This window comes from Larimichthys crocea, chromosome XIX, assembly GCF_000972845.2.
Source record: "Larimichthys crocea isolate SSNF chromosome XIX, L_crocea_2.0, whole genome shotgun sequence".
In the NCBI taxonomy this organism is placed as follows: domain Eukaryota; kingdom Metazoa; phylum Chordata; class Actinopteri; family Sciaenidae; genus Larimichthys; species Larimichthys crocea.
In genome coordinates, this window is record NC_040029.1 from 11,100,406 (window position 1) to 11,126,771 (window position 26,366).

Genomic DNA, 26,366 nt, shown 5'->3' on the forward strand with positions numbered 1-26,366 from the left:
CTTCACACCAACAACTGTCAGTATTTTATATTTCTGATCCTCGAGTTATTCAGAATGATTTAATCTTGAAGTTATTTTGATCTCTGTCAGCGAAGCTCAACAACTTCCATCACTGATTCTTCACATTAAAAGCTCTCCAGCAGCTCAGCGGGTGGTTTCTGTCTTTGTCGGCTTTTATTGTGAAAAATTAGCAGTTAAACCGCAGCTCTTTTATGAGTGTTTAAAAAAAAAAATAACTGAAAGGAAAGGAAGTTAAACTATGATCGTGCCTTTATTTTCTATTTCTTTATTTACCTGTCTGTGGCTGATTATTTGAGACGACCTTTGTTTAAATTCGAGCTTTTATTTGATAATTTATCGTTTTTTATTTCTGAGTGTTCCTGCCTGAGTCACCTGTGAGGATGCGACCTATCAGACATGCCCAGGTGGTGTTAGACGTGACGTCCAGAGTGTGTGATGATGTTCAGTCAAAGTTAAACTCACCATCATCTGAAATCAGCTCCGTCTTCTTCTTCTTCTTCTTCGACGCACTCGCCCTGAAACCGGACTTAAATATTTCTTTTCTCAGAGCGACTTCAGAACAATCGGCTGCGATATTTTCCAGGTTATTAATGTTGTAAAAGGCTGCGAATAATATGGGGAGTAATGACCTGTGTCGCAAAGCAATACTGTGTGCGGTGACATTTAAGGCTTTTAATTTGTGTTTCCCGAGGCCCCCTTTTGTCTCCCTCACGCCTCCCCTCTCATTGCACCTACCGTCCTGCTTGTCACACACCCCCCCCGCTGGGTCGCCTCGACACCTCACACCCTGGATGATAGGCTTGTATGCATGTCCTGCCCCCCCTTCCATCGCTGCGTCTTGTAAATGCTGTATATTTGGTTTGTTCTGTTTCTGCTGCTAAAGGTTACCGGTGTCAGAGTTCACAAATTGCCTCGGCGCCACCTCTCTCTTTGTGAATGTCGCCCACAGTAGCCGAGAGCGGTGGCAGTAATTACCAATACAGCGCGGCCGGCTCGCCGCCTGTGTGTTTGATGTGTGTTTGCACTCTCATGCATACGTTTAGTCCTGCAGCCGGAGACGGAAGTCAGCGACAAACTTCATCTTTCAGAGTGTGAGGATTGTAGAAACGATCAGATGAGCTGGCACAGATCATTCATGTTCCCCTCAGGATCGTCCAGACACCTGCAACACACATGACCGCAGAACAACACACTGAAAGAAACGTCTGATCTAATATTCTAGCTCAGCTTTGGCCTCTACCTGCTGTCTGCTGTTCGATCGTACCCTGTGATCTATCCTTTAAATCTCATGTTGGTTTCCCGTGGCGGCTCCGTTGGGGGTGCTCCGAGTGAAGCCGGCTGTGGGAGTGGTCCTCCAGCCGCACAGCCTGATGCCCCCCTCATTTTATTCATTAGCCGCCACGCTGCGCTGGGTCAGCACGCAGCATTTAAATCCAGAAGCAGCGTTTAATTTACGCCGCAGAGAGGCAGCCCCTTTCTGGATTGTTGGTTTCCATAATTGTCAAGCAGCCAAACTCCCCCCTCCCCCCTGAAAACAGAGAATCATGGGAGTTTAATTATGATGGGATCCTTGCTCTTGACCCTGCAGGGCTCAACCGGCTCTTGATGGGTGGGCTGCCGCTTAGAACGAAGCCTCCAAATACACTCTGGGAAGTGATCATTCACTCTCTGCATTGTTCATTAGACACATTTAAATATACAGATTTAATTTCTGGCATGTGACGAGCCTCTCCGCTGTGGAAGCAGGGACTCGCTCGGTAACCCGTGAAGCATCTTTAATCTGCAGACAGATCGTTACTGGCATCAGTGCTGCAGCTGTAGAAGGTTGAGTAACATGTTTATTGAGTTTTAGGTTGAAGTGTCGGACGCTTGTGTTCAGTGTTGAAGAAGAAGAAGCTGCAGGCCGTGAGCAGCTGCTTTTCTAACCTTCTTTGTCATTAAAGCTCGGCCATAAATATTTTTGATCGTGGGTTTAGTTTTTCAAACTTTGTCTTCAGTTTTTGACTTTTCGAATCAAAGACTGTGGATTGTCGTGGAATCACACCCGTCTATCACCCGTCAGTTTTTCTTGGGCATCGAGCTGCTAATTTAAAATAAAAGTCTGGTTCAACCTTGAGACATTAAGCAGCCCCTGTAAACAGTAGTTTTAATTAACATCAACTAATCAGACGGAGCCGTCATTAGCCCGAAGCGGCGAAGAGATGAAAATGATCCAGCAAAGGAAACTTTGGTCAGCAGAGGTGTTTTCAATCTCTTTATCCTGAGAGTGGAAGGGTTTCTCAGCCCTCGTTTGGCCTCGGGGGTCTCCTTCCATCCTTACCTTCCGTCCTTCCTCTCCTCGGACAAGGCCATTGATTATCCAGAGCGAAGCCAGAGGGGAACTTCAGCTCCGGTGCTCTGAGATGCTCCCAATTAGCCAAATGACTGGAGTTGAGGGAGAGCAAATGGTCGTTCCCTCGCGGGCCGGCCGTGACCGCTCTCCGACTGATTAAACCGCTCATCTTTTCACTGCTTCACTCCCGGCACACGTCATGAAACTGCTGCTTCCAGAAACGCTCGCCTCAAAGTGTCATGACTGATTACCGACCTCCACGCTGAGATCTGCCGCCGCCGCGCCGTGCATGCGACGCTTTATCTCGTTTTACACTCATGAAGCAGCGTTTCTGAGATGGAGGCTCTTCATGTGCTTTACACGGTCGTACCAGCAGAACCTGAGGAATCCTGGGAAAGATCCGCGTGCTTCAGGCCGTCCTTTGATTAATTGATTACCCCCGTGTCCCCCCTGCCTCCCCCTCGTCTCTAACCTCCTCACTGGGGCTAATTGTAAACAGAAGCTGCTTGTTGTCTGATCTGCTGTGGTGATGATACCGGCTCTCAGCCATGAAGCCCCCACTCCACCTCCACCTCCACCTCCACCTCCGCTTCCCATCCTCTCTGTGCTCGGTAACGGTTTCCAAATGTGGCCAAGCTGTGCACAAACACCGAGTAACATCTACAAACCTCTGAGAGCCCAGAAACTTCAGGGTCTTTTACGGGCTTTCAGCCACATCACAGTCTTCTTCAGTTCAGAGACTTTCTTTAGGACTCTGAAGAAGACGGCAAGACTCATTCGAAAGCTCCAGAAAGAAGCTGACTTTGAGTTCAGATTAGTTTGAGCCCATTATCAAATGATTTTTAACATCATGTGATTTAAACAGAGTCTGTGGTGGAAACATTCGACATAGATGCTGAACCGAACAAAATGTGTCCAGCTGGTTTAATTTGAAATCAATGAATGAGAATAAAAATATTTTAAAAATATAATATAATTTGTTAAAGAGTCCTGGAATCCTCTGAACCAAACACACACACACACACACACACACACACACACACACACACACGGTCTAATTGACTCCTGATTGTCCCATTAACCTCTGAGGGGGGTTCTGGGTAATAGATCCATATGTCCCCCTCCAGCAGGCCCTGATTGTAATGACTGACCTCTCCCACCGACATGTCAGCAGGGGAGAGGGCAGGACGGAGCGAGGCCGGTGGAGGTGGAGGTGGAGGTGGAGGTGGAGGTGGAGGGTCTCTGTCTGTAATTTAAGTGACATCCTGGCTTCAGGGGGCGGGGTCACAGAGGTCAGCGGTGGTCGGTTCAGGAGAACAGGTGTCCTTCAGTCAGAACAGAGCTGCAGTTTGATGAGTCCGTCTGTCTGATCCTCCACTGAATCTGGTTTTTATTCTCTCCAACAGAACAAGAGGAAAACTTTGAGTTCACCATCGTGTCGCTGACGGGGCAGACGTGGCATTTCGAAGCCACTTCGTACGAGGAGCGAGACGCCTGGGTTCAAGTCATCGAGAGCCAGATCCTGGCCAGCCTGCAGTCCTGCGAGAGCAGCAAGAACAAGGTGAGCAGAGACCTGCGAGGCCCAGCAGCAGCTAATGTTACTGACCCAGCTCGGCGTCTGTCTTTCAGCCTTTTATTTCACCAAGCTCTCACCAACCACTAAAAGTCAGTCCCACATTTACTCTTGTCCGGCGGCTTCTTGCTCGCTCACTCTCTCCTTTTCTCTTCTTAGCTTCCTCCGTCAGCGTCCTCTTCACTCTCTGCTCCTCTGCCATCATGTCTGTAGAAGCTGCTGAGCCCGGTTACATTGCTAACACTCGCCCAGCTCCGGTTCTGGCACGACAGTCCCTAAACACACTTACACACAGTCTGATTGTAAAGACACAAACTCCACTCCAGTTTGTCCCGTGAATATCAGACATGATAAACACACACACACACACTTCACCTGCTCTCACACAAACACACTTTGATTCACATAATTAGAAAATAGTAATTACTGCGTCTCGGCCTTGCGATGCCATTTTCCACCTGCACATGCAGCAGGCGGCTCGGCTCTCAGTCGAGGCCTCCTGTGTTTACGCCTCAGGCTCTCAGCCTTTTATTACCCCCCCTCCTCCACCACCTCCACCCAAAACACCGTCCTCCCCTCTCTCCCCCATTCCATTTGTTTGCTGTGTTAGTCCTTCGTTCCTCCACATCAGCCTGAAACAGCAGTCTCACATCTGTTCAGTGATTTGATTATCGATGAATCTGCAGATTATTTATCTCACACTGCCAATCCATTTATTTTCATTCATTAAGATAAAGTTTCTCGGTTTCAGCCTTTGAACTTCAGGATTTGCTGCTTCTCTCCCATTTATTCAACTTTAGTTCCACCTCTAACTTTTCAGTCCGTCAGAGAAAACTCTAATGTTTGCAGACGTCGTCTCAGACTCTGCGTGACGCTCGATGTTTGTCTGTGTTTGCACTTTCAGTCTCGTCTGACCAGCCAGACGGAGGCCATGGCTCTGCAGACCATCAGAAGTATTCGGGGAAACGGTCGCTGTGCCGACTGTGAAGCTCAGAGTGAGTCTCGAACGCGTCAGGAGTTCAGTTGTTTTTGTCCGTCACTGTCTAACACGTGTTCCCGTCTCATCCAGACCCGGACTGGGCCAGCCTGAACCTCGGTGCCCTGATCTGCATCGAGTGCTCGGGCATCCACAGGAACCTGGGCACTCACCTGTCCAGGGTTCGCTCTCTGGACCTGGACGAGTGGCCGCTGGAGCTCATCAAGGTCATGTCGGCCATCGGCAACGAGCTCGCCAACAGCGTGTGGGAGGCCAACGCCCAGGGACGCCTCAAACCGGGGCCGGACGCCAGCAGGTAGGGGGCGGTGTGTGTGTGTGTGTGTGTGTGTGTGTGTGTGTGTGTTTTAGACAGGAAGTGTTAGATATCGACTGTGTGTGTGTGTGTGGACTACAGGGGATAGTAACAAATCGGTGAACTTTAGCGTGACGTTGGTGTTGATCAGTGTGTGTGTGTGTGTGTGTGTGTGTGTGTGTGTGTAATTATCGGCCGTGCAGCTCTGGGAAGCGAGCAGCCATCATAACAAATTAGAGCTGACTGCCAACCGCATAAAGATCGACTTCCCCGTCCTCCCCCTGCACTCACCCCCCCAACGCTCATTAGTCAACAGAAGCACCTTATAATTACTCCCCACATGACCCCCAACACACACACACACACACACGCACTCTCACACACACACACGCTCACACACACACTCTCACACACACACACACACACACACTCACTCACACACACACTCAGGTCTTTACAAACAATTTTTATTGTTTTTTAATATTTGAAATAAAATATTCACTTGTTGTTAAATCTTTTTAAAAACTTAAAATCAGCTCCGTTAATTAACGAATGTCGACTCAGAGCGTCGCTTCGATCTCGTGGTGAAGTTGGCGACATTGACAGACTACAGGACGAGTTAGAGACGCCTCAAAAACACGTGTTTGGTTTTGTCCATGCTGTTACAGTGTCTCACACACACACTCACACACACACACACACACACACACACACACACACGGTGTATCGACGTGCCATTAGCCGTCCTCCGTCAGAGCACTAATGCTTTCATTGTTGCTCATGTTCCTATTTATTTATGAATCTGAAGCATGTTTCCCCCTGAAGAGATTAAAGGAGGAGGAGGTCAATATTATCTCAATTACCTCCAACGCTCCACTGCTCTTCCATCTCTCCCCCCTCCTCCTCCTCCTCCTCCTCCTCCCCGGCCTGTCGATAGTATTTATCAGTCCATTCCTTAAGTGGCTCGCTGTTTGTCGTTTCGCCTCCATAAATCGCTCCTTTCTGTCCTTCTCTCCCTCTTTACTCCGTCATTTCTCACCTCCGTCCATCTCCGACTTTCTGCAGCTCATAAGCTGCAATGAAAGAGAAGATACTGACGGAAACATGAAGCAGGACGTCGTCTTCTCTTTCTCCTGTGGTGGATCAAACATTCACCGTCACAGACCTCCGTCATGTCAAGGTGTTTGAATTTAGGTGAAACCAGTAAAATCTGTAAAAATCTACGACGACTTCCCGGTCGTCTTCAGCACTCGTGCTGCCGTGAGAGGACGAGGAGGCGTGGAGCTTTATGACAGCTTTATGGAGAGACGCTGACGCTCTATGAAATGATATGTAGAAGCTGTGGCAGCGAGGTTACATCCACTCAGCGCTCGCCTTAAATTACAGATCAACCTGCGACACGTCAAAACACACACATGTATACTTATACACACACACACAGCAGACAGTCTGTCTAATAACTAATATTAGTATTACAGATTTTTACTGTCTGTAGCTGCTGTTAGCTCTGTTTTTCATCAGAAGAAATACTCGAGTACAGCTGAACATAGTTACACAGTGGGATTACACAAATCACAGATCTGTTTTAAAAGAAACAAGAAATATTTATTTTATTCAATATTTTAGAGGCTCCAAAAAAGGAAAGGTGGAGGTGGAGGTGGAGGTCTGGGAGCTTTGTCCGGGCAGCAGGAGGGATGGCAGAGGGGTGGAGGATGGGAGGTGGTGGGGGCTGATGGATGGAGAAATGCCTTCCCCTCGTGGTCTCTCAAGTGAGTAATAGAGGCCGAAATTTCATTTTGCAAGTGGCTGATTTAATGATCCAAAGGGTAATTAATGGCCTGATTATCTTAATGTTAAATATGGCCAGCAGCAATTACGCTGACCTCCTGTCTGTCAAGGTCTGGCCCCCCACTCCGCCTCCCAATTAGGTCCTGTTTGGAGGTTCAGGAAGGGGGAGGGAGGGAGGAAAACTGGGAGAATGAGGGGAAAGGAAAGGTGGAGGAAGAGGGAGGAGGAGGACAGAAAATTAAGGGAATGAGGAGAAGGAAAAACAGGAGGAGGAAGCAAGAAAAGAGGGAGGAACGGATATTTAAGGAACGGAAACAAAAAGGAGAAACTTGGAGGGATGGATGTGAAGAAGGGAAAAGAACAGACAGCAGGAGGAGGAGGAGGAGGTGCAGGGAGGGAGGTGCATTAGTATGGCCGTCAGTATTAAACACCTCCATTCCTCTCCCTCGTCCCCTCCCCTGTCGACTTCCCAGTCGGACCGGAGGGAGGAATTATGTTCGGAGAGATCGCACCTCGCCTCCACGGCGCCGCCCCCGTCCAATGAGATATGTGACAGGGCCGAGCCCCGCCATCTCCAACTGTTGTCATCATCTCTTTATCTTCCCCTTTCCGTCTCGTTTCAATCCCCCGCTCACCCTCCTGCCCACAGCGACGGCCGGTCCAGGTCTCATTAACATCAGCCAGTCTGAGCCAGGACGAGGACTGTCGGTGCTAATCGTTTTAGGTCTCGCCACGCCTGTTCAGCACCACAATGCTTCATTATGAAGAGAGATACTTGTTGACAAGTGTCCCTCGCTGAGGCACAGACAGGAACAGGGACTAAGCTGCTCAGCTAGGAGGGTGGAGGGTGCTTACAGTGTGGATGAACACCACCCGCGCCAGCTCCGGGTGCCAGAGGGATCCCGTTAGAAGTCCGAACCACAAAAAGACTCGGTCTCCTCTAAACGTTCCCATTAACCTCCGGCTGCCCGCGGTCAGCCGTCATCACCTCAGCTGGCGTGGTCGCCCGGTGCCGCACCCCAGCTGATGCCACCGCTGAAGGGGCTGCTAAGTTTGGGCACGCTGCCCGTCGCGCAGCACCCACAGGGGGTCTCTGGCTCAGGCCAGCACTGCTGCAGCACCCTCGGTCCTCAGTTGTTGGCGCCGCGGCTCATTGTTTTAATTATCTGTCGAGTGGCGCATCAACACCAGCACCCAAGGCCTGCTCGTGTTAGCGAGCCTGAGCAGACAGCAAGTGACAGCGCTGCTAATCCGCCCTCCTGGCCACCGGACTGAGGAGGTGGTTGGCGGTGTGTGCCTCCACCCGTGGGCCTCCTGTGTCCTCGTGCTTGCACCCTTCCCTCATGCCAACCACTGACCTTTGGCAGTCTGTCGCAGAGGGTCATCGTCTGGGCCTGTTTGTCTGCTGGCTGAGGTTAGAGTCAGAAGAGTTCCCGCTCCTCCGCAGGAGAAAAGTTGAGCTGGTTTGTAACTCTTCAGTTTGGTGATCAGGCCACACAAACGTCTCGTGTCAGATGTGTTGCAGTCCTCTTCACCTCGAGGTGGATGTGCAGCGTGGACAGTAGGTGGAGGTAGAGATGTGGCTGTGTGGGGCACCACACCTTAATTAGACAGCAGAAAAATGAGGAGCAGCTAAAGGATGAGCGTGCAGGGCTACGTATCGCAGCGCCGCCGCCGCCTCGCCACCACACACTTAACAGCGAGCCCCACATGACGAATGTTCGGCCAGTAATAATTCAGCAGCAGGTCTGTCGCGCTAGGAGCCGAGAGAGGGGAAAGAATAAGGGCCCTTTATGGGAACAGATTAGTCTTGTTCCTCCTAAGAAAAGGCCAGCGCTAACAGATTTAAAATTAGACCGGGGGCTTTTAATCTGGGCCGGGGTGCAGGTGCGGCGGCTGCCCCGACACGGCAGCAGGATTGGGCTCGTGGGACCAGATGGGGCGACCGGGGGGAAGGAGGCGGGCAAGAGGCCCACATCACAAGATAATTGCACCCCAGGGTCAGAGGCAACGGAGGGGGGAAGGAGGCGGCAGGAGGCCGTCCTCATAAAACACACACACACACACACACACACACACACACACACACGGTCCTGTGATCATAACACAGATTGGACTGGTGTGATTTGAGACGGACACGTCAGAGTTTAAAGTCACGTTCACGAAGTGTCTTAATATTTCTTTACAGTTTATAGATTTACCTCATGAAACCACAAATATTGAAATCACACAACAAGAAACATTTCTGAAGTTTGAGCTCGTTATGTTTGTGTAATTAAGTTTAAATTAAAGTCACAGAACATTAAAGATGTTCTGACAGTTTAAATCTTATTTTTCAAAATTAAAATCAGATGATTCTGAATTACCGACACAGATTTGTCTGTACGACATTAACAAATTAATATTAAAGCATTTACAGAATCATCTAACGAGTAATTTAAAGTCACTGAATAAAATAAATTAATTCCATTTTATTCCAGTTTATTTCTTAATCTGTGAACAAACGAGCACACCTGAAACCTTTTGAATAATTTTTCATGTTCTGCAATCAGCTGTCTGATTATCACTAACATTCCAAAATAAAACACATTCCAGCTTTTATTCTGAAAGATTTAATCTCAGAACCAAACCTGCAGCCTTGACGATGATCAGACGTGAAGTTTTAATAATCCAGAATTTAGCTTTGTGTTCCGACACAAATAATCTCAGTATCTCAGCCTGTGTGTGTGTGTGTGTGTGTGTGTGTGTGTGTGTGTGTGTGTGTCGCTGCCCGAGCTCCATTTCACGTGCATCAGTTAACTAGCTGCTCCGCCGTGATGTGCTCCTGCTGATGGAGCGGCCCCACGGCCTGCATGTTAAACAGCGCCGAGCCTGCTGACAGCAGCGCAGAGCAAACGCTGGGAAATAATTGGCCCCTACATTCTAATTCATCTGTAAAAGGGAGGCCTTGATTAAATTAGTCCTAATAGACATTATTTTGTACATGACTGCCTCGCCGCTGCCCGTTACCGCGTCCCCCAACTCGCCTAACAAGCCCTCCAATTTACTATTGACATTAAGCCGGCTGACACGAGCCAATCACCGGGCCATTCATCGTGTGTCATCACAGAGAGGTTATGCTAATGCGAGCTAAAAGCACAAACTAAATGTGCATTCTTTATGCCTGAGTCATCAGATTACCCTCGCCGCCTGCGCCTCCCTCCTTTTAATAATGAAGAAATAAATAACGCTCTCTACGTCCGTGACTCGCCGGGCCTCGCTCGGCTCCTGGAGCAGAAATGAATCTGAGCGCCGACGGTAAGAGCTCGCCCTCCTCGCCCTCCTCGCCCTCCTCGCCCTTTGACTAATTGGCTCAGTCGGCTGATTGCTCATACAATAAAGAGAAAAAGAGGAAAAAGTGGACGGCAGAGTTGTCCTCGTGTTTGTGGGTAATGTGTTTGGATTGAATGGGTTCACTGCGAGCCGCGGCTCAAAACCTTCAAACCTTAAAAATCGTCCTCGTGCTTCAGGATTTGAGATGAACTGAGAAATAAACAGTTTGTCTCCGTGACGTTTTCATCGTCCCAGACATGATTGTTGAAACTTAAAGACGACACAAACACTGATTAATCTGTAAGAGTTACAAAAATACAACAAATCAAACTTTGTCCAGGACGACACAAAGAGGACTCGAACTCTGATCCACGTCTTCAGTTGACTGTTCTGGTGTTACCTGTATTTATGTTGGTCCAGTCGGGCCCGTTCAACGATCAAGCTGAAACCGTTTCAGTCAGTTTTTATCTTTTTATTTTTGATTAATGGAAAACACTCCTCGTACGCCTGACTGCCAATACGAGACTGTGACCGCGAAGACAGAAACTTCAACCAGAGAGACGAACTTTAGTTTCTGTTCCCGCAGTTCGAACTTTCAGAAGTTCAGGAACTGTTGGAGCTGAGCACAGACACCGTACGCTTTAAATATGATTCATGTTTCCTGACACACGAGCTGAGAAGTCGACTCGTTTGTCCATCAGACTCTGGTGTTTCCTCGTCTGCTCGGATCATGGCAACATAATGTGAGGCCGTCTGGTCCTCGGGGAATCTCTCAGGAGCCTGGAGACCTGCGATCAGACAGTTAATTATCAGTTCAATTATCTGAGCGCGACCTCACATCTCTGCTGCACTAATTGATCATAAAGTTGCATTAAAGATTTTAGATTAGTGACGGTGTTGCTGCTGTTTCCTCCGTCCTGCTGCTCCTTTGTGCTCCCTCTCCTCCCCTGTCTCCTCCTTTCTCTGGGTGTGTATGGCCTCGGTGGAGCATTGCGTTTCAGCCCAGAGATCAGCGTCCCATTTCTCTTCCACCTCCATCTTCCTCCACCTTTCTCTCCCCTCATTTGCATCCTCGCCTCTCGGTCCGGTTTAACCCCTCCATCTCCGTCTGGTGGAGTCTCACGAGCTTCTCCCTCCCCTCTCTGCCTCACCCAGACCTTTCTCACCCACCACCCTCCCTTTAATTATCTGTGCCTATCCAAGGGCAGCTAACGACCTGCTCACAGAGGCTAATTGATTTCAGCCTCTTCTCCTCGTCTCTTCCTTTTGTCTTTTCTCTGCTGCTGGATAAAAACGCGGCGTCCTCGTGATGAGTTTAAACTCTGTGCTGCTTCACCTTGTTACAAAGCGTCCACGTGAGGCGGCGATGATTCATCTTAGCGCACATTAGGCCGGGCGCTTAGCTGATGCTCTTCACCACGCTCTGTCTATCTATCTATTAATCTATTAATTACAGGGCTAATTAGGCCAGAAGAGAAGCCACTGACACCATGTCACTCTGAACCCCGATGCCAACACCAACGTCAACACCAACATCAACACCAACGTCACGCTAAAGTTCACCGATTTGTTACTATCCCCTGTAGTCCACACACACACATACACACACACACAGTCGATATCTAACACTTCCTGTCTAAAAACACACACACACACACACACACACACACACACACACACACACACACAGACTGTAATTAATGACGGGCTTGAACAGCAGCGTGTTGGCTCGTACGTCTCAGCTCCACGCTGAGCTCGAGCCTTTTTGTTCTGATTGGAACTTTATTTTGAATTATTCTTGCATCTAGCTTTTATTTTGAAAGGGTTAAAACGTTACTCCCTGCTGGGCTGACTTTGTCTCTTCAGGTCTTGTTGGTGGTAATTATGATAATTAGCCCGGTGTGATTATCGGGGTGTGTGTGTGTGTCGGCTTTCAGCTCGGTGTCCACGCTCTGTTTTGGGGTCGTGGACAGATGACCTCCTTAAACACACACACACACACACACACACACACACACTGTGAGCAGCTGGTGGGACGTCCAGCGGTGGTCGGTCGGCCGGTTCAGACCAAACCCCCCTCTGGCTTTGGACCAACAGGAAACTGTGTGTGTGTGTGTAAACACACGCAACAAAGCAGCCGCTCAGGAGGAACACACACACACACACACACACACACACACACACACACAATGCGAGGTCTCCTGAGCTCAAACAACAGGCAGGAAATCAGAAGTGCAGTGGGCCCAGTGTGGCTCCCTGAGCGACCCCCCAACTGAACCACAGCCCGCCCCGCCGTTTCCAACAGCGACCACAACACAGCTGATGAAGCTGTCAATCAACAGGTCTCTGAGACTGTCTTAGACCTGGACGTAGTCTCTGAGACTGTCTTAGACCTGGACGTAGTCTATGAGACTGTCTTAGACCTGGTTGTAGTCTCAGACTGTCTTAGACCTGGTTGTAGTCTCAGACTGTCTTAGACCTGGACGTAGTCTCTGTGACTGTAGTCTCTGTGACTGTCTTAGACCTGGACGTAGTCTATGAGACTGTCTTAGACCTGGACGTAGTCTCTGTCACTGTAGTCTCTGTGACTGTCTTAGACCTGGACGTAGTCTCTGTGACTGTCTTAGACCTGGACGTAGTCTCTGTGACTGTAGTCTCTGTGACTGTCTTAGACCTGGACGTAGTCTCTGTGACTGTCTTAGACCTGGACGTAGTCTCTGTGACTGTAGTCTCTGTGACTGTCTTAGACCTGGACGTAGTCTCTGTGACTGTCTTAGACCTGGACGTAGTCTCTGTGACTGTCTTAGACCTGGACGTAGTCTATGAGACTGTCTTAGACCTGGACGTAGTCTGTCTTAGACCTGGACGTAGTCTCTGTGACTGTCTTAGACCTGGACGTAGTCCCTGTCGTTAGACCTGGAACGTGAGTCTCCGTGACCTGCTTAGACCTGGACGATAGTCTAGAGACTGTCCTTAGGACCTGGACGTAAGTCTCTGTGACTGTCTTAGACCGGGACGTAGTCTTGGCCTGTCTGAGACAGACTGAACGTAGTCTCTGTGACTGTCTTAGACCGGACGCTAGGCTCTCTGGCACTGTCCTTAGAACGGACTGGGATGTCGTATCTGAGACGTCCTAGACCATGAACGGTAGTCAGTGAACTGTCTTATACCTGGACGTAGTCGATGGACTGTCTTAGACCTGAGACTGTAGTCCTCGGAGACTCTTAGACTGGACTTAGTCTCTGTGACGTCCTGACTGAGTAGTCCCCTGAACCTGTCAGCCGAGTAGTCCAGACGTCTTAAGACCTGGACGTAGTCTATGGACCTGTCTTAGACCTGGCGACGTAGTCCGAGCTTCTAACCTGACTAGTCGCTGTACTCTGACGGACGTAGTCTCTGAGACTGTCTTAGCCTAGCTCGAACGTTTAGCTGACGTGCCTACTGACTGTCTTATCGACATGGACGTAGTCTACTGAGACTGTCTATCGACGATACTCTGGACGTCGAGCTCTGTGACTGCTCTGCGTGACTAGTCTATAGACCTAACCTGGAGTAGTTCGCCTGGTGACTGCTAACCTGGACCGTACGCTAGAGCTGCTTAACCTGGACGTAGTTCTAGAGACTGTCTAGATAGCCTGGACGTAGCTCTGAGACTGTCCTTAGACCTGGACGTAGTCTCGCTGTCTTAGACTGGACGTAGTCCTACTGAGGACTGTGTAAGACCTGGAGTAGTCTCTGAGACTGGTCTAGACCTGGGACGGAGTCCTCTGTGACTGTCTTAGACCTGGACGTAGTCTATGAGACTGTCTTAGACCTGGACGTAGTCTCTGTGACTGTCTTATGACCTGGACGTAGTCTTTGGTGAACTGTCTTAGACCTGGACGGAGTCTCTGAGACTGTCGTAGACCTGGACGTAGTCTACTGAGACTGTCCTTAGACCTGGAGACTGATAGTCTCTGAGACTGATCGTTAGACCTAGTAGTCTCTGAGACTGTCCTTAGACCTGGACGTAGTCTTCTGTGACTGTCTTAGACCTGGACGTAGTCCTGTGAGACTGTCTAGACCTGGACGTAGTCTTGAGACTGCCTTAGACCTGGACGTAGTCTCAGTGACTGTCTTAGACTGGACCGTAGTCTATGAGACTGTCTTAGACCTGGACGTAGTCTCTGAGAACTGTCTTAGACCTGGGACGTAGTCTCGGTGAACTGTCTTAGACCTCTGGACGTAGTCTGTCTGCTTAGACCTGGACGTGCGTCTACTGGACTGTTCTTAGACCGGACGAAGTCTATGAACTGTCTTAGACCTGGACGGGAGATCTCTGTGACTGTCTTAGACCTGGACGTATTCGATAGAGACTGTCTTAGACCTGGACGTAGTCTCTGTGACGTGTCCTTAGACCTGGACGTAGTCCTGAACTGTCTTAGACCTGGACGAGTCTCTGTGACTGTCTAGACCCTGACGTAGTTCTATGAGACTGTCTTAGACCTGGACGTATCTCTGTGACTGTCTTAGACCTGGACGTAGTCTATGAGACTGTCCTTAGACCTGGACGTAGTCTCTGTGACTGTCTTAGACCTGGCGTAGTCGAGCGTCTAGACCTGGACGTAGTTCGCTGAGACTGTCTAGACCTGGAAGTAGTCCTGTAACTGTCTTAGACCTGGACGTAGTCTCTGAGACTGTCCTTAAGACCTGGACGTAGTCCTTGTCTTTAGGACCTTGACAGTAGTCTGGACTGTCGTAGACCTGGAACGTATCTCTGAGACTGTCTTAGACCTGGACGTATCTGTGACTGTACGATAGACCATGAACGTATCTCCTGTGACTGTCTTAGACCTGGACTAGTCTTGAAACTGTCTTAGCTGTCTTTAGACCTGACGTAGTCTCTGAGACTGTCTTAGACCCTGTGGACGTAGCTATGAGACTGTGTCGTTAGACCTGGACGTAGCGGCTCAGAGCTGTCTGAGACCGGGACGTAGTCTCTGGACTGTCTAGACTGACGTATGCTTGCTGGTCTTAGACCTAGGACGTAGTCTCTTGTGACTGTCTTACCTGGACGTAGTCTATAGACTGTCTTAGACTGGGACGTAGTCTAGGAACTGTCTTAGACCAGGACGTAGTCTCTGGACTGTCCTTAAGACCTGGACGTAGTACTTGAGACTGTCTTAGACCTGGAGCGTGTCGAGTCTCCTTGAGACTGTCGTTAGAACACTCGGACTTAGTTCCCTCTGGAGACTGTCTTAGACCGGGACGTAGTCTCTGTGACTGTCTTAGACCTGGAAACCTGACTGTCTCTATGAGACTGTCTTACTGTCACAACCTGGACGTAGTCCTCTTGAGACTGTCTTAGACCTGGACGGTAGTCTCCTGAGACTGTCTTAGACCTTACGTAGTCCTGCTTGTAGACTTTCTGGACTCTTAGGCCTCGACTAGTCTTGAGACTGTCTCAGACCTTTGGACGCTAGTCTTGCTGGGAGTGTCTTAAGACCTGGACTAGCCTGAGAGCGTCGTGAACAGGTGGACTTGAGTTTCTCTGAGACTGGTCTTAGACCTGCGGGAGTCTTGAATCTGTCTTAGACCTGGCCGTAGTCTCTGGGTGACTGTCTTAGACCCATGCGACGTAGTCTATGAGACTGTCTTAGACACTGTGCGTAGATCCTGGACATGAGACTGGTGCTTAGTCAGCGCTGGACGTAGTATCTGTGACTGTCTTAGACTGTGGACGTATCTGCTGGATGTCTAGTAGACCTGGACGTAGTCTTGACTGAGACGTATTAGACCTGAGACGTGTCTAGTCCCTGACTGTGACTGTCTTTAGACTCTGGACTTAGTCCTGAGACTGTCTTAGACTGTACGTAGCTTCCCTCTAGAGGACGTGTCTTAGAAGACCTGGAACGTAGTCTATGAGACTTACCGGATCCGTGTCAAGGAGAAACCTTGAACGTAGTCTAGCTGAGAGGACTGTCCTGAGAGACCCTGAGACCTGAATATCTCTGGACTTGTCTCTATAAGACCCTGGACAGTAGAGTCGTCTTTGACTGGCTTAGACCTGGACTTAGTCTAATACTGTCCTTAGACCTGGACGTAGTCTCTGTGACTGTCTTAGATACCTTAGCGTAGTCTCAGACTGTCTTAGACCTGGACTAGTCTATGTGACTGCTTAGACCTGGACGTAGTTCTGAGACTGTCTTAGACCTGGAAGTAGTCTATGACTGTCCTTAGACGCTTGCGAGTAGTCCTCTGAGACTGTCTTGAGACCTAGTCTCTGAGGACTGTTCTTTAGACCTGGACGTAGTCTCTGTGACTGTCTTAGACCTGGGACGTAGTTCCCTGTGACTGTTGGACTCGTACGATCTCTGTGACTGTCTTGACTGGACTAGTCTATGAGACTGTCTTAGACTGGACGTATCCTGTGACTGTCTTAGACCGGGACGTAGTCTATGAGACTGTCTTAGACCTGACGGTAGTCTCTGAGACTCGTCTTAGACCGGACGTAGTCTCTGTGACTGTCTTAGACCTGGACGTAGTCTGTGTACTTAGACCTGGACGCCGTAGTCCTTGAGACTGGTCTTGACCACTGGACGTAGTCTGACTGGATCTTAGACCTGGACGTAGTCGGAACCTGTCTTAGACTAGGACGAGTCCTCTGGACTGTCTTGACCTGGACGTAGTTCTCTGGACGTCTGACCTGGACCGTAGTCTCTGTGACTGTCTTAACCTGGACGTAGTCTGAGACTGTCTTAGACCTGGACGTTAGTCTCCTGTGACTGTCTTAGCTGAGGACGTAGTCCTATGAGACCTGTCCTTAGACCGGACGACGTTAGTCTCTGTGACATGTCTTAGACCTGGACCGTAGTCTGACTGAGACTGTGCTTCGACCGAAGGACGTATCTCTGGACTCTTAGACCTGGACGTATCTCGAGATGTCTTAGACCCTGGAACGGTATCTGTCTAGACCTGGACGTAGTCTCTGAACGGTCTAAGCCGACGTAGTCTTCTGTTAGACCTGACTAGTCTCTGAGACGTCTAGACCTGGACGTAGTCCCTTCTGAGACTGTCTTAGACCTGGAGTGTACTCTGAGACTGGTCTTAGACCTGGGACGTAGTCTCGGTGCTACTGTCTTAGACCTGGACCTAGTCTATGAGATGTCTAGACCTGGACGTAGTCTCTGAGACTGTCTTAGACCTGGAGACGATCGATGAGACTGTCTTAGACCTGGACGTAGTCTCTGAGACTTCCTTAGACCTGGACGTGAGTCCTCTGTGGAATGTCCATTAGACCTGGACGTAGTCCTCTGAGACTGTCTTAGACCTGGACGTATCTCTGTAGACTGTCTTAGACCGGGACCTAGTCTAGGAGACTGTCTTAGACCGGGACCTAGTCATTGACGATGTCCTTAGACCTGGACGTGTTCTCTGAGACTGTCTTAGACCTGGACGTAGTCTATGAGACTGTCTTAGACCTGGACGTAGTCATCTGAGACTGTCTTAGACCTGGACGTAGAGTACTCTGTCACTGTCCCTTAGACCTGGACGTAGTCTCTTCGTGACTGTCTTATACCGCCTGGACCTAGTCTGAGACCTGTCGTAAGACCTGACGTAGCTCTAGACTGTCTTAGACCTGAACGTGACTCTGACTGTCTTAGACCTGGACGTAGTCTCTGGGACTGTCTTAGCCTGGACGTAGTCCTCGACTGTCTTAGACCTGACGTAGTCTCTGAGACTTGTCTTAGACCTGGACGTAGTCTCTGAGACTGTCTTAGACCTGGACACGGTCTCTAGATGTACTTGCTGGACGTATCTCTGTGAACTGTCTTAGACCTGGACTTAGTCTAACTGAGACTGTTCTTAGACTGGACGTAAAGTCCCTATAGACGTATTAGCTGACGTAGTCGCTGAGACTGTCTTAGACCTGGACGTATCCTGTCTGTGACTGTCTTAGACCTGGAGTAGTCTATGAGCTGTCTTAGACCTGGGACGTAGTCCCTGTGACTGTCTTAGACCTGGACGTATCTTGAGACTGTCTTAGACCTGGACGTAGTTCTGAGACTGGTCTTAGACCATGGACGTAGTTCTATAGACTGTTAGACGGACGTAGTCATAGAGTCTTAGACCTGGACGTAGTCTCTGAGACTGTCTTAGACCTGGGACGTTAGTACTCCTTCGCTGACTGTCTTAGACCGGACGTAGTCTCTATGACTGCTTAGACATGGGACGTCATCTGTACTGTCTTAGACCTGGGACGATTGTTCTACTGACTGTCCTGAGACTCTGGAACCGTAGTCTCTGATGACTGTCTTAGACTGGACGTAGTCTCTGTGGACTGTCTTTAGTAAGAACCCTGGACGTATCTCGTGACTGTCTTAGACCGGACGTAGTTCTATGAGACTGTTCTAGACCTGGACGTAGTCTCTGTGACTGTCTTAGACCTGGACGTAGTCTCTCTGGGTTTGTTTCCTCTGGCTTGTGTCATTTTTATCTTTTAATTTAACTGACTGACACAAATCCTGTTGACATATCTGTGTGTGTCTGTGTGTGTGTGTGTGTGTGTCTGTGTGTGTGTGTGTGTGTGTGTGTGTGTGTGTCCCTGTCACAACGTGTCTCACTGGGGCTCATGTTTAATTATCTACCCAGCATGCCTTGGTGCTGGAGCGCAGCGCTTCGTCTAATGGGATGTGAAAAGGGACACACACACACACACACACACACACAGATTAACACAAATGTGTGTGTGTGCTTGGTAGACACATGTTAACACATACTGTCTCACACACACACACACACACTCTGTGTGGTTAATTAGTGCAATTAGCCTCTCCGCTGTCCAGAGTGTGTTTTCAGGACTCGTTAGCTCGCGATGATGTTTACTGCGACACACAAGCAAACACACACACACACACACACACACACTAAAACACACACACACACACACACACAGCTGGCCAAAAGTCTGTGGACGCTAAAACACAGCAGCTAATATTACTGACTAGTTTAACAGCAGTCAGCCCAACACACACTCACACACACAGACACACACACTCACACTCATGTACACACACTTAAACACACACTCTGTTCAGGCCCTTAGCAACTCCCGTGGCGGGGGAAGGCATGCGTTTCCTGGGTGCAGGCCTCACATTTCCTCTCCGTCCTCTGGAGGACAGAAGGCCAGAGCCCCGCTGAGCGCACACACACACACACACACACACACACACACACACACTCGGTAACACCTCCAGTCTTTGTCCGGAGGCTGTCGTCCGTAGTCTCGTGCCCAGCCTCCGTACTCTCTCTCTGGGCTGGAGCAGGAAGGGAAATCGCCCGGGACATTCCGTGATGCTAGCTGCCGCCGCCGCCGCCACACCCCCGAAAACACACACACACACACACACACACACACACACACACACACACACACACACACACACTGGTCTCCAGGAAGAGAGTTAATGAGATTCTTCCAGGTTACAAACCTTTCACTTCACGTCTCATCCTCTTTTCCCACAGTCAACATTCAGCTGTCGTCATATCGAGCTCTAAAAACTCAAATCTCAGAACCAGACGAGTCCGATTTAAATTTCCACAGTTCGTTCAAACATCTTGAATGTTTCTTACTTTACATCTTTATTTCATCTTTGACAGCAGAAGAAAAATGAAACAAACAAACAGGAAAGATTCGTCGTTAGACGTTGGAAACATTGAGTCCTGATGACATCAAAGTTTTCCACGTTATTTAACTGTCACTAAAACTCAGCAAATCAAACGACTCAAAAGTTTTTAATCAATCAACATGAAGCTGATTTTTAATAAAGTGAAGTCTCCTTCATTTTCTGCGACCTCACCCCCCGCAGGAGGAGGAGGAGGTGTTGTTATTTTGTTAAGGAGGAGGTACAGCTCAATATCTCCTCCTCCTCCTCCTCCTCCTCCTCCCTGAGCCGCTCTAATCCCGGCCGGCTGAATGATCTGCTGTTTACACGGAGGGATTAGTGCAGATTAGAGCGCTCGGAGCCATGGATTAGACAGATCAGCACTTCATGACACTCGATTGTTGAACAATGTGTCCACGTCCCGCTCGTCTGTCCGTCTGTCCCCCGCTGTGTCTTATTCTACACGTGTCACTTCCTGTCTGTCTGACTGTCCGTCCCTGTGTTTCGTCCGTCAGGGAGGAAAGGGAGCGCTGGATCCGGGCGAAGTACGAGCAGCGCCTGTTCCTGGCGTCGCTGCCCGGCGTCGACCTGTCGCTGGGCCAGCAGCTGCTGAGGGCGACGGCGGAGGAGGACCTGCGCGCCGTCGTGCTGCTGCTCGCCCACGGCGCCCGGCAGCAGGTCAACGAGACCTGCGGCGAAGGAGACGGACGCAACGCGCTGCACCTCGCCAGCCGCAAGGGCAACGTGGTCATCACGCAGCTCCTCATCTGGGTGAGACGTGTTCACGTGTTCAGAGTGACTCTGATTGGTTTCATTGATTATCTCTAACTGAGCTTCTCTCTCTGTCGCAGTACGGCGTGGACCTGATGGCGAGGGACGCCCACGGCAACAGTGCGATGGCGTACGCCCGGCAGGCCAACAGTCAGGAGTGCGTGGACACGCTGGCTCAGTACGGCTGCCCCGACGAGCGCTACCCGCTCATGGCCACGCCCAACCTGTCGCGCCGCAACACCAACCGCAACAACAGCTGCAGCAGCACCGGCAGCGCCGCGCTCATATGACCACGCCCTCGCCGCCGGACAAACCGTGTTTGGGAGAACTGACCGTTTATTTTGGGAACCACTACCTGTCGTGACTCTAAGCCCCGCCCACCTCACCTGACAACCACCACTGCCGCCGTCGGCTCGCTAAGACTGATTAAGACTGATCGCAGGTCAGTGGTGACGCTGCGTCTTGGGAGAACCCTCAGCAGGAACAAAGCATGGTGGGAAATGCGGTTCACTACCTTCATCTGTCGGCTCGTCATCAGAGCGTTTTGGGAAACAGTCACATGACTTACGACAGCCAATGACGGCCAGTCTGAAGCTCGGGACATCATACCTCATCACAGCTATAATTTAAACACTACACGTCCACTCGTCTCGCCAAATCATATCGTCCAATCGTAACGAAGATTTCACGAAGGCAGCGAGAGGGCGGAGTCACCATCAGCTTCACCTTCAGGACTCCGCCCCTCAGCGTCACCTGGACTCTCCTCCCGCCTTCACTCGTCTTCAATGTGAAATATCTCGATGTAAAGTTTAACAGAATCATGAGTTCTTAGTGATAGGTCGCATGTTTGACACCTTCATTTAATTTAACTCTGTATGTTCTGTGTCTCCATGTGCATTGCTGGACCAATCGTCAAAACACGGGAAGGAGCGGGATCATTTAGTTTGTTATCGGGTGTAAAAAGTCTTTAAATGTACAGAAGCCAGGCTCAGGGACCGGAGACTGTCCATGAAACGCCCCCACGTCCTTCACACCAGGATCAGTTTGACTCGTTCTCACTCTGTTTTCAGATTATTGACGAATGATTGACACTCAGTAATCCAGCATGTAAAGATGAACCCTGTCGACTGAATTAAGATTAGAAAGTTAGTTTGAGCAGACTCCATGCTGCCTGACCTGACTGAAGTGTGAACGCGTCCAACTGGATTCTGGTGAAATCATGTAAACTGTCCCTGAAGTGAAGTTTCCTGTTTTAATGTGTAAAAAAGGACAAAGGACAAAGGAAGCAGCTACACGGAGACAAAAAGGGAATTCATCTGCTTCCTGTTGTTTTTAATCTGCTGTCAGATCAGACGTTATTATAAACTCTAAAACTCTTTGAACCAACTGTCCCGTCCAATCAGACGGTCTCCCTGGTCTGCTCAGCGAATCACTAAGAAGGGCTTCTTCCTCGTCTCTGGTCTGTAACCTCCTCGTTGTAAATAATCTTTCTCTCTTTCAGCGGCGACGTCTTGTAAATTAGAGAACACAGGAAGTACCGGTGTGATTTATTCTAACGTGGAAACATCAGCGTGGACTGAACGTGACGCCGAAACTTTTAAACCAGCGTGCAAGTCTGATAAGACTAGTCTGAGACAACTCCAAGACTGATCTTAATTCAAGACTCAAATCTAAATTCAGACAAGTTTGAGTCCAGATGTTTGAGTCAAGACTAAGTCTAGATGTCCAAGATCAGGTCCAGACGTGGTCAAGTTTGAGTCGGTACCAGGTCTAATTTCAGTAAAGACCTAGTCCAGATTTTTGAGTCGAGCCAGGCTAGAAAGTGAATCAAGGCCAGTTAGACCAGAACAGTCTGAGTAAGTTTGAGCAGGCGACCTGATGGACCGACCGAGCGACGTGGAAGTGGAAAAGATGATTTGAGTCACGAGTCTGAACTTTCGGTAAGAGAATCAATGAATCATGAAACATTGTTGACGTGGACGTTGACCGAGCGTTGATTTCTTTGGGTCGCCTGAACTCTGACTGATGGTTTGTGTGCGGTGATTTTTACCTTCCACACTATGCTGAGCACCGAGTCTCTTCGCTCTCTTTAGTCCTCAAACTTTAAATGTTGCTGCAGAGGTTGAGCAGCTCTCAGCCCAAACTGTGTATCCAAGCAATACCCATGAACACGCCCGTCACCGTCGCATCGTAACTCCATCCTCTGATATCGCTGCAATATTCCCATTGAACCACGAACACGCTGCCTGTTTGTAGAAAAACTCTAAACTTTTCCTCCTTTTGCCTTTTTCATTTGACGCCTGCCTTTTTTCTTCCCAACGTCGCCGACCTTGTAATCGAACGTGCCACTGCCCCGCCTCCTCGACCGGCCGCCTGACCTCCCGTTAATACTAAACTAAGAGGTTTGACCGCAACTTGTGTCAAAATGTTTGATTTTATTTAATGTTTTTATATCTGACTTGTCCCTCGGCTGTCCTGAACCGGGACGTCCTTTTATTTATGACAGAAATGCACTAAATCTGAGTCAGTCCGTCTTGAACTTTCCACTACACCTTTGTTTGTTTCTCGGAGCGTCGACAGCTCCTGGTGGTTTCCTCCGAACCTGAGCAGAGACGTTTCCGTGACGTCCCAGGGTTCACGGGAACGCTAACCTCCACCACAGCTAGCAGTCAACACATCGTTTCCGTTCACGAGGTTAACACTAACCGAGAGAAGCATGTCGGAGTCATTCAGCACAGATTTAATCTGGGCGCTAATTTAGACAGAAGAAGAAAAAACTGCTGAGTCACCTGTCCTCCACCTGTCCTCCACGCTAAGCGCAACAGGCTAGCATCATAGCATCGTTTTAGCTTGTGACAAACCTAATATTTTAGTTTTTAGTCAGCTGAGTCTTTAGAGTCTTAAGTCTTTAGAGTCTTAAGTCTTTAGAGTCTTTAGAGTCTTAAGTCTTTAGAGTCTTTAGAGTCTTAAGTCTTTAGAGTCTTTAGAGTCTTAAGTCTTTAGAGTCTTTAGAGTCTTAAGTCTTTAGAGTCTTTAGAGTCTTAAGTCTTTAGAGTCTTTAGAGTCTTAAGTCTTTAGAGTCTTTAGAGTCTTAAGTCTTTAGAGTCTTTAGAGTCTTAAGTCTTTAGAGTCTTTAGAGTCTTAAGTCTTTAGAGTCTTTAGAGTCTTAAGTCTTTAGAGTCTTTAGAGTCTTAAGTCTTTAGAGTCTTAAGTCTTTAGAGTCTTTAGAGTCTTAAGTCTTTAGAGTCTTAAGTCTTTAGAGTCTTTAGAGTCCTAAGTCTTTAGAGTCTTTAGAGTCCTAAGTCTTTAGAGTCTTTGGAGTCCTAAGTCTTTAGAGTCTTTAGAGTCCTAAGTCTTTAGAGTCTTGAGAGTCCTAAGTCTTTAGAGTTTTGAGAGTCCTAAGTCTTTGGAGTCCTAAGTCTTTAGAGTCTTTAGAGTCCTAAGTCTTTAGAGTCTTAAGTCTTTAGAGTCTTTAGAGTCCTAAGTCTTTAGAGTCCTAAGTCTTTAGAGTCTTTAGAGTCCTAAGTCTTTAGAGTCTTAAGTCTTTAGAGTCTTTAGAGAATAAAAACTTCCCGTGAAGCTACAGCTAGCGATACATTAGCTACAGTCAGCGAGCTGATCTTGCGAACGTCGACTCTTCGTTTTCCTCTGAACAGTTTTTTTGTTTTTTTGTTTTTTTGTTTTGTTTCCTCAAAAAGTTCGAAAGCTCAAAAAGTCTCCGTTAGCGTTGCGTTAGCACAGAAACTGCTGAGTCATCTGTCACTGAAGCTAACTGCAGCTAACGCTAAACGCGTAACTTGTGCGAGCTTCACGACTTTTCGCCTGCGACTCGTTTGAATCTGCGAAAACTAAAACGTGAAGTCGGGAAACGTTCAGAGACGACAAACGTCCTGCTAACCTCGGCTAACCGCGTTAGCTCAGATAGCTTTACATGCTAACGTTAGCGGCCGCCTGCTCGTAGATGAATCTGCTTTGAACGTTTCGACATTAATTATCCTGTAAATAGACTTCAAACGACAAGAGAAGAAAAAGACTCCTCGTTTGGTTCGTTTGTTTTACCCCTAAGCCCCGCCCACCAGGGCTGTCCTCTACATTATTTATGAACGCACCTGTGAGGAAGACTCCGCCCCCTCAGACCTGTTTTTGTATATTTTCTCCCGTCCACGTCGTCGTCTCGTTATGATTTATCATCCTGACATATTACTGTCCTTATTGTTATTCTAATTATTATTGTTGTTGACTTTTTGTTGGCTGTACAGTACCGTGAAAAATTTTACTTAATACAGAGTCTTCTACTGTAATGTGTCTCTTTTCAATAAAGACGAGAATAATGCTTCTTAATATAAAAAATAACGTGTGTGTGTGTTAACAGTAGTCTCTGTGACGTCCCCGCAAACTGTCTAAAACCTGGACGTAGTCTCTGAGACGTCCCCGCAGACTGTCTAAAACCTGGACGTAGTCTCTGAGACTGTCACAGACTGTCTAAAACCTGGACGTAGTCTCTGTGACGTCCCCGCAGACTGTCTAAAACCTGGACGTAGTCTCTGAGACTGTCACAGACTGTCTAAAACCTGGACGTAGTCTCTGAGACTGTCACAGACTGTCTAAAACCTGGACGTAGTCTCTGTGACGTCCCCGCAGACTGTCTAAAACCTGGACGTAGTCTCTGTGACGTCCCCGCAGACTGTCTAAAACCTGGACGTAGTCTCTGTGACGTCCCCGCAGACTGTCTAAAACCTGGACGTAGTCTCTGGGACGTCCCCCTCAGGTTTCTGTAGCTCAGTGTTGGTGGCTCATAGTTAATCTATAAATCAGTAAAGTTGTGAATCATTGGAATGACGCCCACCTGTCAATCAAAGCGTCCACGCTCTTAACCCTGCATAACTTTAAGCCTTAATATAATGTGAACAGGTGAGTTGTATATAAATTCACCCTCAGTACAGTTGTCATGAACGGGGAAATTAGCTACAGAGACCAAAACTGTTTTTTGTACCAGGCTGTAAACATGTTTATTTCTGCTGTTGGACATTTGGACATGGGGACTTATGGAGACTGACTCACTTCTGGAGCCACTTACTTTTCTTTCTCTTTTTTTTTGAGTTTTATTGAATGAAATTAAAGTTTTGAATTTTTTGTCGTTCAGCGACTTCAAACTGACGAAACCTAAAGACTTTCCACGACTGAACACACGCGCCTCTTCTTGTGTGCAGAGGTGAGCACCACAGAAGAAGAGGCCGGATTAATCAGCCGAGGCGAGGTCCATCCCCTCGGGTCTCATTTATCAGCGACTGCGACGGCGCCGCTTGATTACAATTTGTTAAAAAATTCATTAGAGTCGCTCGCCGCCCCCCGACTGAAGACTGCATCCCTGAAACTGAAGCCAGGTCACGTGACCTCGCTTTGAGACGTGATTCAGCACGGTGAAGAAATACGTTTCCCAGAATGCCACTGAAACAACAAAATGTCTGCTTTAATTTCCTGTCAACATTTATTTTAAAAAGGAAAAAAAGCTTTTATTTTCTTAAAAATTATTTCCAATTAATTAATTTCTAATCCGAAATTTAGTTATTTAAATTGTTTGATTTCATTTAAAATATTTACATTTTGTTTTTTAATCAGTTTATATTTAAAATGAC

General features: G+C 48.5%; 1 protein-coding gene across 5 annotated transcripts in view; it reads left to right on the forward strand.

Annotated features, from left to right (window-relative positions):
- Positions 1-23,642, forward strand: part of agap1 (ArfGAP with GTPase domain, ankyrin repeat and PH domain 1) — a 102,386-nt gene extending 78,744 nt beyond the window's left edge. For all 5 annotated transcript variants that reach the window (XM_027291420.1, XM_027291421.1, XM_027291417.1 and 2 more), the window contains 5 exons: positions 3,760-3,914; positions 4,831-4,921; positions 4,996-5,218; positions 20,475-20,730; positions 20,811-23,642. In XM_027291420.1, coding sequence (XP_027147221.1) covers positions 3,760-3,914; positions 4,831-4,921; positions 4,996-5,218; positions 20,475-20,730; positions 20,811-21,020 — 935 coding nt within the window. In that variant the 3' untranslated portion in view covers positions 21,021-23,642. The remainder of the gene's footprint in view (positions 1-3,759; positions 3,915-4,830; positions 4,922-4,995; positions 5,219-20,474; positions 20,731-20,810) is intronic.
- Positions 23,643-26,366: the final 2,724 nt, after the last annotated feature.